The sequence below is a fragment of the Nothoprocta perdicaria genome, unplaced genomic scaffold (assembly GCF_003342845.1).
Source record: "Nothoprocta perdicaria isolate Ctin4 unplaced genomic scaffold, notPer1 scaffold_33, whole genome shotgun sequence".
Classification (NCBI taxonomy): domain Eukaryota; kingdom Metazoa; phylum Chordata; class Aves; order Tinamiformes; family Tinamidae; genus Nothoprocta; species Nothoprocta perdicaria.
Window position 1 is genome coordinate 4092659 of NW_020455566.1, and position 12064 is coordinate 4104722.

The 12064-nt window shown below is 44.4% G+C and overlaps 1 protein-coding gene across 2 annotated transcripts in view; it reads left to right on the forward strand.

Moving 5' to 3' along the window:
- Window positions 1-7424: 7424 nt before the first annotated feature.
- The window catches only part of SCMH1 (Scm polycomb group protein homolog 1), a 52130-nt gene continuing 47490 nt past the window's right edge, over window positions 7425-12064 (forward strand). For both annotated transcript variants that reach the window (XM_026043443.1, XM_026043444.1), the window contains exons 1-2: window positions 7425-7480; window positions 9734-9802. In XM_026043443.1, the coding sequence (XP_025899228.1) occupies window positions 7456-7480; window positions 9734-9802 (94 nt within the window). In that variant the 5' untranslated portion in view covers window positions 7425-7455. The remainder of the gene's footprint in view (window positions 7481-9733; window positions 9803-12064) is intronic.

The window sequence follows — 12064 nt, forward strand, 5'->3', positions numbered from 1 at the left end:
CTTCCCTCCTTCCCTGCTTCCCTCCTTCCCTGCTTCCCTCCTTCCCTGCTTCCCTCCTTCCCTGCTTCGTAGAATCCTATGTGATAAACACTGACTTGTGAGGAGTTTACACTGTGGGGCATGTTTCTGGTGCCATGTATATGTAGCAACTACCATCAGGAGATGATGTAGGAGGGATGTTTTGTTCCCCCGTCATGTAGTGGGAGAGAAAGGTTGTCTTGACACCAAATAATAACAACACAGATGATTCAGGGGCTGGAACATCAGCCTGGATCATACAGATTCAGTTCCTTGCTTTGGCATGTTCTTCCCGTGCAGCACTTACGATGTCATTGGCTCCTTCAGTCCCTCCATTTCCTGCGTGTAAAAGGCTACCCTGTGGGGAATGTCATGGAAATAAATATATTACTGAAATAGATGAGTATCTTTTCATCTTTGCTAATTGAGTGCCTCACCTGCCCCTCCAAAATATACCTACCACATTGTTTTCCCTTGCAGTCATCTGACTTGACAGAGCTCCCCTGAGCTTTGCTTGTGACACAGGTCAGAGGATGCAGACGCCTCTGCTTCTGAAGATACAGGATGATCTCCAGTCTTGAAGAGCCTGTTTGCATCTGGATGTGGCACATGAACGTTCCTCACCCGAGGAGAAGAAGATAGTCGTGCAAAGGATGCAAGTCAGTTCAGCAGCTAGGCTGATAGTAAAGGAATCTGCCTGGAATAATTCAGAAACACAATGAATCTTATTAACCCTAACTATAATGACAGGGGAATTTGTTTTCTGTGATTAGCGTAAGTCTGCTCAATGTTAGACAGTCTTCACAGTGGGATATTCCTGCCTCCGTGGCATTTGGAGGCAGCCCAGGTCTTCCCTCCAAATCTTGAGCACCACTTCTCCCAGGAAAAACAATTCATAGCTCCCCATTTCCCTCTGGCCTGCGTGGYAGGCCGGAGATTTTGCATGGTTTTTGTAAAGCAAAACAAAACTGACCAGAAAACAAAGGAGATTTTGTTTTTCTTTGACTCAGTGTGTGTGTTTCTTACTGTGTTCAAACTTGCTCTTTCTAGGAGGATTTGAAGAATCAGAGCTCCGATTCCCACCTCTATAGAAATGATGGAAATGGAGCAGGCAAATTTTAACAGCAGCGCAAAGCCAGGACATCTACCCTGGCTTTTTTAATTTATTTTTTCCTTTCTGTTTTTAAACTGTTCTCTGCATTTCTCTGAGCCAGAGAATCCTGTTCCTGGAGCATGCTGCCCATGTACTTTTTTTATTGGAATCCTCTGAATTTTCAAGGACAGCAAGGTGTGTTCACAGTGGTATATAGGAAGGTGTCTTATTTTGAGCTGAGGCCCGTGATGATGCTTTTGTGAGAGAGAAGCAAAGTTTTCTTGGAACCCTACGAGGTTTTATTTCATTTCTCCAGCAGTCATGAAAAGTGGCAACTCCTGTGAAATCCCTTGTGCTGGAAGGGGTGTGTGAACCAGCAGTGTGTGGTTCAGCTGAGTAGCATGTGTAATGATGCTGCTGTCATTTTCCAGCAGATTGATCCATGTCTTYTCCCGTCCAGCCTGAAGGTGTTCAAAGGAACTCATAAAGTTGATATTTTCATTAGAGACCTGGTGTATCCAAGCTCTGTACATGCTTTTTCTTTTCCTCATTTACAGTAGGAAACATGCTGTGACTGGGATCTGTGCTGAAACAGTATCCAGAAATAACTAAGACAGCAACTGGAGTGAGAAGCTACCAGATAGTAGCATTTCTTGAGGGGATTTGTAAATAATAGCTCTTTAGGATTGGACATGTTGATAAGGTTTGATGATACCCATGAAGGAAAAACTCATTTGAAACAGAAGTTGTATGGAAGGGATTTTTACCAGCAGGTTTGAAAAGAGTCCTGGAGAGCTGATGTTTTTGAGGGGAAAAAAAAAATCAATGACTGCAGGCATTTTGCATTCTGAAAAGCCACCAGGATTCTCTTGTTATTGTCCCATGAGATTTCTCCGAAGCGTCATTCTCACAGTCCTGTGGCAGTGCTCAGAATTTTCTTTTTTTTTTTTTTCATGATCTTAATCAGTGGGATATGTATCCAACCCAATGAAACCATTTTTTCAGCTTCACTGTTGGTAGATTTCTGTCTCCTCTTTCTGCAAACATCTTGCCTGCTGGCAGCTGCATTGTCCTAGGAGGCTTGGAGCTTGGCATGCTGTCAATAAAACTTCAGCTACTCATTCAATCAAACATGATAGCTCTGAGAACGAATTTAGCCTCCATCCCGAGGTTCACCATAGTCTTCCTCATATAATAAGTAGTCCAAACAATCCCAGGAAATATTTCATATACGYGTGGTGCATTTAGCGGGATAAAAGAGTAAAGAGGAGACATAGCAGATCTCAGCTCTGACTCTTTTCATAATTATGTACTCTGAAAAAGCAGTAGCTTGGTAGATTACACGCATCTCACGAGGTTTGAGGAGCAGTGGCAGTGCCTTCCAGCCACGTTCTCTTCATTTTTTGTCACACTGACGTGACAGCCGAACTGAGGCAGAATTCCTGGGAGGACATTGCAACCTACACCATCACCCTGGTAGTTCCTTGCAGTCTGGCACAGGTAGATTGAATTGTTCTCCCCATAGGGATGATGAGGATGAGCTTTTGGAACCKCTTGGTGGTAAAGTCAGTGGAGATAAGAGCTTAACTAGATTAAGAGGCAATTTGATGATGCTTACGCTGTGAATTGTGTAACACTTGCCTGAGAGAATGAGAGGCCGAAGAGGAGGCCCTGAGATGTTCTTCCAGCCCTGGCTTTCCATGTGCTGCTTGATTTTAAACATCTTTCTGCAAAGCTGACATAGGTAGGACAAGAAAAAGCAAAGTAGACCCAATGGGCAGATCTTCATTTCCTTGTCCAGTGGTCTCTCGCTCTTTGGAGTACTGCATTAAATCCAGGGATTCTTCCAGCTATTTTTTTTTTTTTTATGGATTTCTCTGCATTTCATGACAAGGCTTTGTCTGATGTAGAGAGGATTAAGAATAAGTCACACGTTAGATGTCATTTGAATTCTGAAGATCACCCAGAAACTAGCCAAACTGAGTCTTAATCTGGTGTCCTACCTCTGGCACAGACCAGGTGTCCGCAGCCTGGCAGGATGGTTAAGTGTTGGTTTTCTTTGCCAAAATGCAGTAGCTGGTGTAACATAGACAAGATTGAACTGTTCCCCTCCCCTCTGAGCCAGCCTTTTGCCTGCAGTGACAACACCAGTGACCTGGGAGATTTGTGCTTCATTTGATGTGGTTGTAAGTGCAGTTTTGCATTTGAGAATGTTTATCCTTTACTGATTTAGTTGTCTTGATCATGTTCTCCATGAGGACATTATCATGCATACTGATTAGTTTTGAATAAATAAAGTTTCCTTCAGTCTCATGTATGCATATATATGTATATATAAATAAAGTATAACAGATTTGCTGTGATGCACTTTGGAAAGGATGATTTGGAGTGTCCATCTCCTTGTATGCCTGTCGTTATTTTAGATGCCTCTCCTGTGACCCTTCGACTTCTCATACTCATGAGTCTGATCTTTTTAAACCCTTCTCTGTGTGCTAGTTTCACTTTACAAAAGCTGAACTAGTTTAGAAGCAACTGGGTTGACGGGATCTTCCTCATAAGCTCTTAACAGCTACAGCCCCCCGTGCTCATCGCAAGCTGAACTTAAACTATGTCAAGTTGTGTGCCGCTTTGCTGTGGCAAGTGGAGATGTTTGTTGCAGCTGTCTTTAAATTGGGATGTTTTAAATGAATTAAATATGAACATGAATAATGCAACTGGTAGCCTAGCCTTTCTGCAATTAAATRCAAACTTGCTCATTTTGTCTCTTATGTTATTAGGTTTTGATATGCTGCAGTATTTGCACTGCCTTGTAGGAATGAGGATTTAGAACTTGGGATAGTTGAGTGGAGCCCTTGTGACTTCTGCTGTCTAGTGAGCGGAAGTTAGAGCCTTTTCCGCAGCCCCAACCTTAACTCTCTTACAAAGARGCAGCAAATCAGTTGTCGTCTTAGGTTCGATGCTAACATCCCATTGAAACAAATTTGCGCCTTGATCTCCCTTTGTGCCATAAATTCAGGAAACCASCTCCACAGGAGATTGTTTCCGTGCTCCCTAATTTCAGGAATAAATTGGTAGCTATAAGCATGAGAAATATATCTTGAGAAAAAAGAAAGGAGCTTGAATTCTGGCACCTAGTTTCGTACAAGCAGCAGGTTCTGCACAGAGAGAATTACAGACTTGCTGGCCTCAGCCCTGTGATTCTCAGCTGCTTTGTTTGATGCAAAAGCAAAATTGTTTGCTGAGTATGTAATTGGCACAGCCAGCAAGTTCTTCTTTGGGACATAGTTGTATCTCATGAGTTTAAGCAAATGCTTATCTGTATGAATAGTTTTTCCCCCTTAGGTACCAAACCGTAACTCCTGCTATTTCTTCTTCTGAGATTTTCTTGGTATTTAATGCCTGAACAGTGTAATAGAGCAAATACATCTATACAGTGTAATTTCCTATCCTGCCTTGCCTATTCCTTTACTTCCTTGCCGTTTACTTTCTTCTGTCTAGACTGAAGTTCCTCATCTTCCCTAGGATGTTTCAAGTTTGTTAAAGCCTATAGGGTGATTATACTTCCCTTCTGAATAGTTATGAGTGAAATAAAATCAAAGTGTAGTTTAGATTGGATGGAGCTTCTGGAGATCGTCTGGATCAATGGCCACCGCTCAAAGTGAGGCTAACTTTGAAGCTAGATCACATTGCTGAGGGTTGTAGCTGGAATATGCTTGGAGGATGCTCCAAGGATGCTCCAAGGATGGAGATTGTGCAACTTCTGTGGGCAACTATATACAAAGCTCAGCCTTTTTGTGTGTTTGTTTTGTTGTCATTTTTGGGAGGCGGATGAGGGAGAGCGGGGTTGAGCTACTGGATTATTTTTGTTGTGTTGTCAGAGACTGGTTAAACTGCTGCTATTCAGTATCTGCAGCTTTCCTCCATGGTGTTTACTAGCAAAATTATAACCACTGGCAATTAGGGTCTCTGAAACCTTTACCTTGTAAAGCCTGCCTTATACCAGTTTAGGAAGGACTGTGGCTTTGTCTTTGTGGCTACATAAGAGAGCAGGGACTGATACCTGTCCCTGATGCTAGAGATGCTGACTGGGGTTGGCTGCCTCTAGGGCAGATGGGCATGTGCTGTAGCTGTCAGTGCTGGCTCTTAGTGTCATAGGGCCCTAAAATATGCTAATTATTTTACACATTTGTTTGTTTTCAAGTGTCTGGGGCAATGTGAGGGCTGTGCTGATCTCTCCGGATGAAACTATGTGTTCATGGCTTGTGTGGTGTGAGAATCAATGGGACATTTTAATGGTACAAAGCCATGGGTGATATGGGAGGACTGTGAAGGGTGGAAGGAGCCAACCTGGTGCAATGCCATTTAACTATTTTTCAAAAGCAGATTTTGGAGTGAGCTACCCCAGGCTCATTCCCATATAGCTTCCCGCAGGGCAGGCAGCCCTCCCGAGGTCCATCTAAGTCTTCTCATTTGGGGAAGAGCCTCTCAGAAACTATTTTCAATGTCCTATTCTCTTCCATGAGAGACTGTATGCAGTATAGGCTGTGGGACTTGATGTGCTTTATATTTTACTTCTTATTTCTACTTGTTGTGTGGGCGAGGACCAAAGGTGTTCTACTTTTGCTWCTGAACTGTAGTCTTCCAAGCCTAGTGTCTGAACATCTTCACATTTCTGCATCTGAACATCTCCAAATCTCTGCAGTTGCATGTGCTTCCCACACATGGCTCGGAAGCACTCAGACTGAAACAGCTTCTCGAAACCCACCGGRGTGATACAGGAGCACGATTGCAGGSAAGGGAATGAGCTTCCTGATTAGCGGTCAGGTACTTGAGCAAACGTCACGTGCAGGCGCTTTACACGAGTGGAGCCGAGCAGAGAGCAGAGCCACAGATTGTGGATACTAGTCCGGTGCCTTTATATAGCGCCTTTCACCTGGACTTTTATGGCAGGAGGACTTTTCCTGCCGTGCCTGTTAGGTTTTTAATAAAAATAACTAAAAACTATGAAAAGAAGCGTTAGAAATCGTTAATAAGCTTTTACACGTAGATTACCTGAAGTTATTATAAGGAAGAGAAACTTTACCCTTTTCACAAGTATGCACAGCCAAACACATGCTCTTTTTTGAGAGGCAATAGAGGCTGCTTTGTACCGTTCAGTTTGGATTGAAAAAGCAGCTTCTTTTTTTCTTTCTTTAGTCTTATTTCAGAGATTGCTTAACATTTAAAAGCACTGAGTAGAAAGCGTGAGCTTTTCACATTTTTCCAGAGGATTAAATTCTTCATTTTTCTTAGCTTTAGAGGAAAGGTTGTTTTTCAAAATCGAAATGTCCAGCCAAGTTGGATCCGTAAATATCCCTTTAAGCAAAAATTCTGCCCCCTATTCTGCTCCAGCTTCTTTTTGCTGCAGTATTCCAGCCTGACTGCCCCACTGCGAACAAAATGGGGTTGTATTGACACAATTAATCTGTCATTAGTTAGCGTGGTGTCAAAGCATGCTCTAACTCGCTTTCCTAAGGGCTTGTTCGTGACTTAGCCATTCATTTAGATATTTTCTGTTGGGGTTTGGCAATATTTGGCGGATTGCTCGCTGCACGAGGAAGGCTCTGCTGCCCTCTGAGACTAGTTATAGAGGGAGCAGTGGTCTTATCTCCCGAGAAGTTTGATTTTCTRTAACGTTTGCTTGGAACAAGAATGCAAATCCTTCTTTTTTTTTCGGGGAGTGGGGATGGCCTAGCCAGTTTTTATCCAACCAGCAGAAAATATAACACAGCTTGGACGCTTCTTGCAGTAGTAATAGCAAAAGTATTTCCTGTCTCCTCGTCCAATTTCTCATCCTTCTTACCCAGAACTGCTGTGAMGTGCTGGAATTGCAAGCACTAGGCTGATGTGGGGGGAATGTGGTGCTGCTTTGCCAGAGGTAATGTTACATTTCCACGTGTTTCCTTACAGAAATTTCAGCCCTGCCTCTCTTTGCTAGTGAGCGGGAATGGCCTCCCCTTTCGTACTGGCACACGGGACCCACGGGACCCTGAGCACAGAGATTGGCATGTGCTCAGCACTTATTTATGCATTTTCTGCTGCCATAAATTTAAATTTGTCCACACGTTGAAGAAAGACACCTTCTTGTCAGTGAATTGCCTGCCTCTAATGGGAGGTTTCTAATGTACCCTGCACTGGCAGCGCTCATATTTTTCTTCTTGCTGTATAATTCGTTAATGTTGCATCTCATCAAAGGCTTGGGAGCTGGGGGGAGTTTCTCTCACGTTTCTTTCTTTTGCCCTAGGTACCTCCAGTTCTGTAAAGGTCAAGCCAGTTCTGGAATCAGGCCAGCGGCGGGTGATATAATGCGGAAACCAGGCCCTCAAAAAGGTGAGCAGCCGCACTTGGCCTAGTCGAGGAACGTAGCTCATCTGCACTGAGAGGTGCTAGCCAATTGAGGAGTAGAGAGACGTGGGGGACACCCTGGTCGTATCCTGATTTGAAATGGAGTCCTGGGAAGAGAGTTATTCCTCCTCAGAAGAGCTGAGAGGGGAGCAGCTCCACAGGATCCCCGCAGTGGTCGGGGCCTGGTGGCTGGTGGCCACACGCCCAGCGTGCAGCCGCCTGGCCTGGCCTGGCGCTCGCCTCTTCTCGTGCGGCATGAAACCCGCGGGCAGCCCAGCTCGTGCAGGTGAGACGTGCTGCAGACACTCTCCTCTCCCAGCACGAGCCCATTATGGCCACAGCAGCGTGGAGGGCTCGGGGTGGCTGCCGCGTGGTGCCTGTGTCCCGTCTGCCGCACCATAAGGGTTAGTCTCAAACAGACTGGGTGCAGCTGGGCCGCTTGGGCTTTCTGCTCTTGAAACTAGCTGACTAAAAATATATCGATTTCCTTTAGTGTTGTTCCATACATGTGCGTTTGACCAGAGTGATCTCATCACGCTTGCTTCAGAGGAAGGGGGAAGGGAGAAGGGCTGAGGCTGGAACATCCTCTGCAGCTCTTTGTTCACATCTGCTACATGCGTGCAGGGTTTATTTCAGGAGGTTTCTGTGCTTGATTTCTCTCTCTCTCTCCCATTATTATTATTATTATTATTATTATTATTATTATTATTATTATTATTATTATTTATTTTATTTTATTTTATTTTATTTTTTTTTTCAATGTCTCGTTTGCTTTGCCAGTGGTTCATCTTACAGATGCATTACCCCCTCTCCAGTGCAGCTTGTCCTTTAATGAAGAGAAAATAAATGAAGGAAAACAGGGCCGGAGGAGAGCTGTGAAGCAGCTGGGGAGCTTGCTAATAAAAGAGGAAGGTTGATTAGTGAGCAGCGCAGCCTCGGACCTGCCTGCCCGGGTCCAGCCTCGTGTGCACCCAGCTTGCCATCTTCTGTCTCGTGGAGCAGGGTGGCTGCAGTGTCACACGCGTGACCAACACCTGTATCACATGCAGTTGGGCTCATGTCCTACTTACCTGCTTCAATTTTTTGTCGTCTTTTTTTTTCTTTAATAATGCATTTGACTTTTGCTTTTGTTCTTGGCGAACGTAATTTGCCTCCAGGAATTCTTGCACTGCTTTGGCCTCTCCCTCCCTTCGCTGCATTTTGCAGCCTGCATAACGAGGGTTTTGACATCTGTGAGATGAACAACAAAATGGAACTGAAGCTGCAGAATAGGGTGGTAGGCTCCCTAAAGTAAATGTCCATTTGAGTGCACAAACAYAACATGATAGAGTCTGAGAAGAGCATTAGGAACCATAGGAGTCTTTTTTTTTTGTTTGTTTCTGACTTTGATACTTCATGTCCTTTATTCTTGTTTTCTTAAGGAGATGGCAGAGTAACATCCTTCATCAGAACACAGTTAGAGCAAGGGTTTCCTTCCAGCTTTTTCATTCTTCTTCTTTTTTTTTTTTTTGTCTCTGAGGAAGCTTTTTAGCCAGTCTGCTTCTAATGACGCCGTGACTGTACTCCATATGTCCCCCTCCATTTGAGAGAGAAAACATACATGCAATCTTCTTGTCCTTTGTGTTGGAAAAGAGGTGTCAGGAAGAGAAGATTGCAACAATAATGGTTCMGAAGCCACTTTAAACAGCTCAAGCTTATCCTCCAGGTCGCTTAGTAGCAGCTTACAACCTGCCTTTTTACAGTTGCTTGTGAAGAGAACTTAGAACTTYTCTTACATTTCTTTTTCTTCTTTTCTTTTCATTTTTGTGCCTTAAAAATTCTATGTAAAAYAAATGAGCCCAGACTGTAATAGCTAAAAGGTATTGCTGGGTGTGCATTAGTCAGTGYGTGGAATAGTCCCCTTCGATGAGTGACTTGCTCAGGGAAGGCTGACTGATGCAAGCTGGGGTAGGGCACACTGCTCTGTCAGAGTTTCATTTGGCTGAAGGCTGCTGGAGGTGGGGATGGGAGCCCTTGTTTCTTGCTGTGTCAGTCTTTGGGAAACAGACTTGAGGTCCAAAGCAGGGTGGAATTGGCTGTAGATACTTGTGTTACCTGAATCTGCGACAGGGAGGTCATTTCTCATCCGAGACACACATGTACATGCACATGTAGAGAATGTGACGTGACTGGTTAATGTTGAGGAGAGCATCGTTGAGCTTCTTGCACTGATRCAGATGCTTTTTTTTCTTGTATTAGCCATAGACTGGAAGGATGGTAAAAAGCACAAGCACAGCCGCCCATCAGAATCTCCCTCCCAATACCAAGGTAAGAAATATGTTTCACCTTCGTAACGAGCTAACTCATTTTTCATTTAAGCAAGAGAGAGAGTATCTGTTTCTTATTGTCCAATCTTGAGTGCCATATGGGTGATTCTGCCCATATTTTTATCTGTCCTTGGTGTAATGGACTTCCTAACTCCTACACACACTGTTCTTGCACATTCAGAGAAGTGGTTAACACAGCCTTAGGTGAATGTGGTACAATAGTTTCAGACCACTGAATGCTGCACATTCCCTCTTCCTCTGCAGCAAGAATTTGGCTCCCACCCAAGCAGCCAGGAGCCCGTTGGGAGTCAGCCCAGCTGGTAGAGTCTTCAAGAGCTAAGGGCAAGYGATGGAGGTAGCAGCACAAGCACTCCTCTTTCCCCGTGGAGATCATGGCTTATGCAGTTCATTAACAGGGCACGTTGTGGTCCTATGCAGAGCATCTGCAGATTAAATTTACAGACTGACAGTTCCTGCTATCTCTCATGGGGGATATGCAGGCAACTTCCAACTGCATGGAGTTAGCATAAGGCTTGTATAATRTAGACCATATTTTGCTTGTAAACATAGATTTCAAAGTTGATGTCCAGATTTTCCACATTGTAGAAGCACAAGAAACTAAAGCATTGCTTTAGTGATGAAATGCTCCAAATGATTGGAGACAAATCATTTCTGATGGGAAACCTGTTTGGCTTCATGAAAGGCACTCTGGTGTCTCCTTGAGCCCCCATGAGAGCTGAAGTGGCTGTTGTGCCTTGGGGGCTCAGTTAGCATGGACCCTGAGGTGGGATTCAGGCCTGTTGTTCTCAGATGTTTTGGGCTSTCACCACTATCAAACTTCAGCAGTCTTTTCTGTAGCTTATCAGTGCTTATCTGCCTTTCTATTGAAATCCTGCAGATCACAATTTCAGAAGCACCATCCACAAGGGAAGGAATCTCTCTAGCACCTTGGCAAAAGTCCTGTGTCCTCTGCACCTGCTGAGTGCTAGATGCTGTTGCAGGGCACCAGGCCAGCTCAGTGGCCTGTGTGCAGTCCATCTCCAGGGCTTTGAGGGCTCCACTGCAGGTTCTTCTTTGTTTCACCCTGTACCATCTCCGTGTATCCGAGGCCTGGCACTTGTTTGGTGACAAGGCTGACTTGAAATGGAGCCCCCTGTGAAATTCATATGGAGGCACACGTCCTTTTTATCCTTCAAGATAATCCTGTGCACCAGTCTCAGCGCCTCAGTAAATCTCAGAAGTGGAAGRGGGGTGCTGTAGATGTGCTGCTTTATGTGTTGTGTGCTCAGTGAGTGCCCTCGGTGAGGATGTCCCCTCTGCGAGGAGYGCTAACCAGCACGTCCTGGCCTGTAAAGCTGGGTTACATAGCAGAGAGCAGGCGTTTACCACTGCTTGCTGCCAAATGGCTCTCCATGGTACACCATGATGGGATTTTATTTTTCTCAAAGTTAAAATGGAATTTGGACACCTTTGAACAGAAGCAAAGCAGGCAGTGTGTTGGTATCTGAAATCTAGCAATTTTGGTTCTAGTACTTTTTCTGAGCAAGACAGTGGAGTAAGTAGTGTTGTTATCAGTTCTAGCTGTTACTGACGGAGAAGGCACAACTAGATATATAGGTTAACAAACTGCCTCCAAACAAAAACCAAAACAGGAAGCACAGGAACAGAGCCATCACAAGGAGAGAGCYGGGCTTCTTGGAAGATCGTGCCGCGTTGTTGAGGATCGCCCCTGTTGTGCTCGGGTCTGTGAGCACAGATGATAATACTGCTCATTTTCATACCGAGTTTGCTCATACTGTGCTGCTTTCATGTGCTGCCTTGGTAGTAGTTAGCAGACACACATATGGGATGCAGACTTTAATGGGATGCCTTGATCTGGGTAGGGCACGTTCTCCTTCACAGATGTGAMCTGAAAAGCACATGTATCATTTCAGTTGGATTGATGACTCCTTAGGGGTTGAAATGCTAATGGAAGCCAAACCAGACTTCAGTTAAAGACAGAAACTCCATTTAAATTCTGGGCAGAAGACAAACAGTAAATGCAACATCAYGAGAATACAAACACGAGGGTGCAGAATTGCATTGTTCGCAACTACTGGAGTTTGACTGCTTGTATTATGTAGAGTAATCTGTAATAAATATTTTTGAAAGTTAAAAGGTGACAACAGCCACCTTTAATAGGCATTTTTGCAGCTGCTTTATGGGGAATCATATAGGTTTACAGTCCTTGCTTATGTTTAGATCGCAGTGGTGATTCCAGCAA